Below are 6768 nucleotides of genomic sequence, written 5' to 3' on the forward strand. Positions count from 1 at the left end.
GAGATAACCGGCTTGTCATCCTCCTTCCTGAGTACCTTTAAATACATTAATACGTCATAAAAATTACCCAACTCGGGAGGTTGTGGTAGGAGATGCTGCCTTCCCTCCGTTTGAAAGCAACGAGAAAGTGAGGCCCAAACTTGACCTGTACAATGACCATTTGTAGACCTAGCCCTGAGTTGTACCCTCACATCTTTAAAACCAAAAAAAAATTTTTTTTAAAGAATTTCGTGATTGATGGCATTTAATGTATACACCGATTTGCAAATTTTTAAGAGCAAAAATAAAACTGTGACTTTCATTTAAAAAAAAAAAAAAAAGCAGCAGCAGCAGCAGCAGCAGCAGCAGCAGCAGCAGCAACGCGTGGTTTTACGATTGACCCAACCCTGCGGCTCGCGTCCTGCACCGCCCGTTCCAATGCCGGTGCGAGTCTGCCCCCTAGAGTGGAGTCGCCGCAGTGCCTCGACAGCCGTGCGGAGCTGTGGATCGTTTATGATTCCGACACAGCATTCTCCCGGGGCTGTCACATTCCAGCTTCTCCATTATTTTAAAATGTATCTGATATTACTTTTATAAGCACAAAAGTTTCCATTTTAGGAGGGAAAATATTAACTACAAACATAGTTTTTTATCCTGAGAGAGTAATATGTGACAACGTCTTTCCTAAAACGGGCAGAATTAATTTGAGTTTTAGGACACTGATTGTTTGGAGTTGCACCCTCAAACTATATACAGTCATCCCTTTGGCTGTAGAATTGGTTCCAGAATTCCCGCAGATATCAAAATCCAGGATGTGATGCAAAGCGGGTGTGTATACATTCTCCTGTGCACATTTTCCTGTATACACTGAATCATCTCTAAATTACTTTTAACACCTAATACAATGTAAATGCTATGCAAATGGTTGTTACACTGTATTGGGTTTTATATACATTATTTTTCTTGGTTTTCCTTTTGAATATTTGTTATCTGTGGTTGGTTGAATCTGTGATGTGGAAACCTCGGATACAGAGGGCTGACTATTTTGAGTCACTACTATGGGATAGGCACCTATTCGGTTTGGGCGGCACAAAGATAATTAAGATGTGGTTCCTGCCATTAAGCATTCACAGTCTAGATGGGAAGACAGACATGTAAGAGAATCATTGCACTACATGATAAAACATACATAAGGTTTACTACAGCACAGGAGAGAATAGCAAAAGATGAAAACATTTTTTACTTGGAGAAAAAAGATGGAAGGAAGGAGGAAACAAGGGAGGGAGGGGGGAGGAAGAAAGAAGGCAAGGTGGGAAGACAGATTCAGATATAACAAACTTTATTTAAAATACTTTAACTAGTATTAGGCCAATTAACCCATACTTTGGATAATTAAATTTCAACGCATCTCAAACTCAGTAAAACTTACAAAATAAAATTCAAGTAATACAAAAAGAGGTTTGAGAGTTAGTGAGGGCATAGATCAGTGCTTCTAATAGAAATATAATGTGAGACACATGTATAATTTTTAAGTTTCGGGTAGCTATTAGGGTACGGACCGACAGGGTGAGGGTGGAGAGGCGCGGGGAGGCGCGCACCACTACCGGGGCTGGCAACCCGCAAGGGTGCACTGGCAACCCAGAGAACCGAGCAGATGCAAAGAATTGCGACACATAAAGGTGAGAGAAGAAAAGATTTATTTAAGAAAAGTTCACCCCCCCCACAGACAGGGAGGGGGCCTACCCTCTAAGTGAGTGTGGTCTCGTGGCCCCCCAGAGTCCTGGCTTAAATCCTTTCCTTGGAGATGTTGCTGGTGACTGCACGTGACTGTCCGTGACTGCCCGTGACTGCCGGTGACTTCCTTATTGACCACCTATGGATGTCTTGGAGATCCTGTGACACAGAGACCCGTTAATGTCCACCCACATTACCATAGCAGGACTGAAAAGAAGACAAAGCAAGGGCAGAAAAACAACTGCCTTACTCATGACTGCAGAACAAAGCAGACCTCAATGCCAGGTCAGGATTCATTTCCTACCCGCACCCCCTCCCGCCCCCAGTGGTGGCAAATAATAGGCGAGAGTCACTACATGAGAGCTTGAGTTCATCTTTCATTACATGTTTGGAAAAGCATAATACTGTGTTTAAAAGGCCACATGAAGCACTATTCACAACAGTAAAGCCATGAAATCTAACTACATGTCCATCAACAGTTGACTGGATTAAAAAATGGAATTTGCCATGGAATATTATGCAGCCAAGAAATTGTGTCATTTGCAGCAACATTGATGGAGTTGAAGACCATCATCCTAAGTGAAATAACTCACAAACAGAAAATCAAACACCACATGTTCTCACTTATAACAGGGAGCTAAATAATGGATATATGGAAATAAAGATGAAAATGATAGACAATGGGAATTCTAAAACGGGAGCGAGTGGGAGAAGGGTGAGAGTTGAAAAATTATCTATTGGGTACAATGTTCACTATTTAGGTGCTGGGTTCACTAGAAGCCCAGACCTCACCATTATGCAATATACCCATGCAACAAACCTGCCCATGTACCCTCATAATCTAAAATAAAATAAAACAACAAATAAATACAAGGTCATGTGAAAATACCCATCCAGAATGGATGAAGACAAACGATGTAGAAAGAATGCTAGTCAAGATCATTATAGTTTATTTTATTTGCACTGTTTTTCTCTTAATTTATTTTGCTCCCTTTCCTTCTTTCTACTGTCTAGGTCTAAGTTAGTGTCTTGCATAAGTAAACAATTATGGTATTAGTTGCATATAGTAGTTTGGGGAAATTTTCTTCTTTGCAAAATGGAGAATCTAGCTGCTCTTGGGCATTTGAAGATCCAAGACCTTATTCTTATCAAGAATAAGCAGGAAAAGCATTGGAGAATGCCTGTATCTTTTCTTCTAGGGAAAAAAAAATAGTAATAGAGTATGATCTCATCAAGTTAAAACCCAGAGCACAAAGCTGACCTCAGAGAATCAGTCTTCACTCATATAACTAAAACTGTAAGCTCCTCCCTCCTGCTATTCTCACTCACATTCACTCATTCATACTCACATCACATGACTACTAAGTCGGGACCTGCTTTTAAAGGGAAGGAAAGTCCTGTCTCGCATTAGGAGAATGAGCTCTGGCATCGGTATAAACTCAGCTCTGGCCCTAATTCTGCCACACCACACCAGCCTGCTTCAGAATTTTCCTGAACTTCTGACTAAACTTTTTCTAAACTTCCTCAACCAGAAAATGAAGAAAAGAATAAGTTTGTAAGGGTGAATGTTATGCATTGGCTTGACCGGATTAAGAGAAACCCAGATAGCTGGAAAAACATCATTTCTGGGTATGTCCATACAGATATTTTCAGAAGAGACTGGCATTTGAATCAGTGGACTGAGTAAGCAAGATCTACCCTCACCAGTGTAAGTGGGTACCGCCCAATTGACTGAAGGCTTAGATGGGACAAAAAGGCAGGTGAAAGGCAAATTTGCTGGCCCTCTCTCTTCCAGAGCCAGAACACTCTTGGACTTCAGAACTCCAGATTCTCTGGCCTTTGAACTCAGAACTGGCACCAGTGCCCCTTCTCCATCCCCAGGTTCTTGGGCCTTTGGCCTTAGACTGACAGTTACACCATCAGCTTCCCTGGTTCTGAGGTTTTCAAACTTGGACTAAGCTATGCTACCAGCATCCTTGGCTCCAAGGCCGTTGGACTTGGGTGGAGCCATGCTACCGGCATCCCTGGTTCTCCAGCTTACAGATGGCCTATCTGGGACTTCCCAGCCCATAATCATGTGAGCCAACTTCGCTATCTATGTATGGACTTCCTATTGGCTCTGTGTCTCTGGAGACAATACAAGGCCCCACCTCAGAGTGATAAGGATATTTTAGATGATGTACTGAAGCATTCAGCACAGTACTTGGCATGTTAATTACCAGTTCTCCTTAGATGATGGCCATTACACATACTTATATAATTACTTCGAATAAGAAAGTACACTTTGAGTCACACCAATGACTTTTATTTCAGACGGTTTTTGAGGTTGACGAGGAAGAAGGGTTGGTAAAGATATTTAAGGTGGGTGGCTCCTTAAATATCTTTTTATTACTTTTTCACATTTTTCTTTATTCTATTAAAATACCTTTTATTCTCTTATTCCCATAAAAAGGCAACAAAGTAGATGACACTCTCAACTAAGACGTCAACAGGAATTGGAGTATGAAGCAAGTCATCTAGGAGAGCCGCTGCAAGCCCTGCCTGCTTCTATCACCCGGCATCAGCAGACAATCTTTATAGCTGCGATTCCCTACCCCAAGACCTTCCCTCCCCACCCCATCCTGAAATCGTTTGTAGGGCTCACAAAAAAAAAACAAAAAAGCAAAAAAACAAAAAAACAGTAGTGTCTGATGTCATGGTGTGGAAACCACGTACTATTCGGGCCCTTTTTCCAACAGAGGAGCCATGTGTGTTTCTCCATGTTCTTTCCAGGAGCTCCTTTCTTCCTCCGCTTTCTTTCGGGACTTTATCTCCATCCTCAGGCATTCTCTCTCATGCCTCTCCTTTCTGCTCTCAGGTCCCTGAAACAGAAGGACCAGAAAAGCATAGAGAAGCACCAGCAGCTGACAACACCCCACATTTCTCCAGACATGAAAAAAAATCCCCGATCATTTAGCAGACTTCCACATCTTGGTTTCTAGAAATAAATTAGCATAAACCTCAGGGTGTTGCTAAAGGTTTTAGTCACAGAGAGAAGGAATAGAGGAGCTTGGGCAACAGCAGACGGTCTGGGAAGGAAGCTCAACCCACGCGTGACTGGGACTCTTTGCCTCTGACATAAGATGTGATTTCATGGCATTGGGGGCTCAGGGATGTGATTTCATGACACGAGGAAATCCTGCTGCTTTTTGAAAAGGAAAGTGGCAAGGGATATCACACACAAAATGATCCTAACCTCCTGCATTCACTCCCTTAAATTACATTTTAAATTACATTAATAGTAGGATTTGCACTCCTTTTTTTTTTAGTTGGAGTCTCACTCTGTGGTCCAGGCTGGAGTGCAGTGGCACGCTCACAGCCACCCCAGCATTGACCTGCTGGGCTCCCACGATTTTTCTACCTCAGCCTTTCAATGTCCTGGAACTACAGGCCCATGCTACCATGCCCGACTAATTTTTGATTTTATTGTAGAGACAAGATCGCGCCCAATGCCTGAGTTGGTCTCAAACCGTGGGCTCAGGCAATCCACTGGCCTCGGCCTCCCGAAGTGCTGGGATTACAGGCTGAGCCACTGAGCCTGACCCTGTGCTCCATTTTGATGTGAGGACTGTGTGAAGAATGAAGTGTTGAAGAAAGGCATCCAAGCAGATTAACGTCCCCAACACAACAGGATGCACGCGGGGTGGGGGAGCAGAGGGGGGCTAGGATCGGGAAGAATGATGCTAAGTGGATCCTCCTTCTAGACACTACACCTACATAGAGAAAGATAGACAATTAATAAATAAGCCTAAAAGGAAATGGAAAAATAATCGATAGTGATGAGTGCATTGATAGCTATAAACAGGGTAATAGGACAGAAAACTATTGGGGGAGAGGTGCTTCTTTAGTTTCTATGGCCAGGGAGTGCCTTTCAGAGGAATTACTGACCAGAAAAATGATATTAGTAAGTGTGGTGATATTTATTTATGCTTCTACTTTTTAAAAAATAAACAAGTAAAATAATTATGCCTCCTCTATTAGAACTAGAAATGTTGGGAAACCTCCGAGTGTCTTTATCAAGTGAACATATGCCGTGGTGCCTGGTAGTCATATGACCAAGGTCATCACTCAGCCTTGGAAGTTGAGGATCATGGAGGTGCCTGGTTACTGCAGTGGTGTCAGTTACTCTACAATGTCAGATTGTTTCATTTCTATTCATAATGGCCCATCGATTAAAGTCAGAAAGCAAAACAAACAATGAAGCTGAGACACAAGTATAAAGGAAATTAAAATTCGAACTAGCTCTGTAAAACATGCTTCCAGGTTATTTTCCCTGCATTCATCACATATTTATCTGATCAAAATTCATATTTAGCAGTCACGGGTGTCTCTAATACTTACCAAAACAGTACAGGAAAGAAAAAAACATAGTGACAATTATTTCTAATTTGACTTTTTTCTTACTGAGACTAAAGACTGTCTGAGAAATGCTTGTAAATAACAATACAAAATATATTTTCTTGTCACTTCACTTAGAAACAGTATGGGAAAATCATCAAAATAAGCCAACTGAGTTTTAAAATATCAAAATGAAAGAATTTAACATTGCTGGTCATGATCAAATCACAAAAGCTCCTTTTGATGCCAAACTATTTAATATGTAAAATTTAAATATAGATATTAGTATACATTCAGTCCCCCAACACAGATAACATATATCATTTTAAAATTTGCTGACAAACCACACTTTTTAATGTAGTTAGCTTTAGAAAAATGTGTAGACTGTTAAAGAGGAAAGTTTAAAAGTATCTTTAATTTTACATTAAGATAAAATTTATAATGTACTCTTTAAAAACTGACATAAATAAAATGATTTTATAAATGCCTAACTGGTTTCTAGTTACCATATATGACTGTGAGAAGATTTCTTGAGTTTCAAAAGTTAAAAATTGAACCAACCCTGCTGCCCATCAAAACTGGACTGGATTTGAAAAATGTGGTATATATACACAATGAAATATTATGCAGCCATAAAGAAGGACAAACATATGGACTTCACAACAACTTGGATGGATT

At 40.9% G+C, this 6768-nt stretch overlaps 1 protein-coding gene across 3 annotated transcripts in view; it reads right to left on the reverse strand.

Moving 5' to 3' along the window:
- Positions 1-1688: 1688 nt before the first annotated feature.
- Positions 1689-6768, reverse strand: part of LNP1 (leukemia NUP98 fusion partner 1) — a 47385-nt gene continuing 42305 nt past the window's right edge. For 2 of the 3 annotated variants that reach the window (XM_021718112.1, XM_008069152.2), the window contains one exon: positions 4003-4574. In XM_021718112.1, the coding sequence (XP_021573787.1) occupies positions 4428-4574 (147 nt within the window). In that variant the 3' untranslated portion in view covers positions 4003-4427. Of the gene's footprint in view, positions 1873-4002; positions 4575-6768 lie in introns of those variants that run through there. The other variant, XM_008069153.2, reaches the window with a different exon arrangement.

The sequence above is a fragment of the Carlito syrichta genome, unplaced genomic scaffold (assembly GCF_000164805.1).
Source record: "Carlito syrichta isolate Samal-C Ts95f unplaced genomic scaffold, Tarsius_syrichta-2.0.1 Scaffold311833, whole genome shotgun sequence".
Lineage (NCBI taxonomy): Eukaryota > Metazoa > Chordata > Mammalia > Primates > Tarsiidae > Carlito > Carlito syrichta.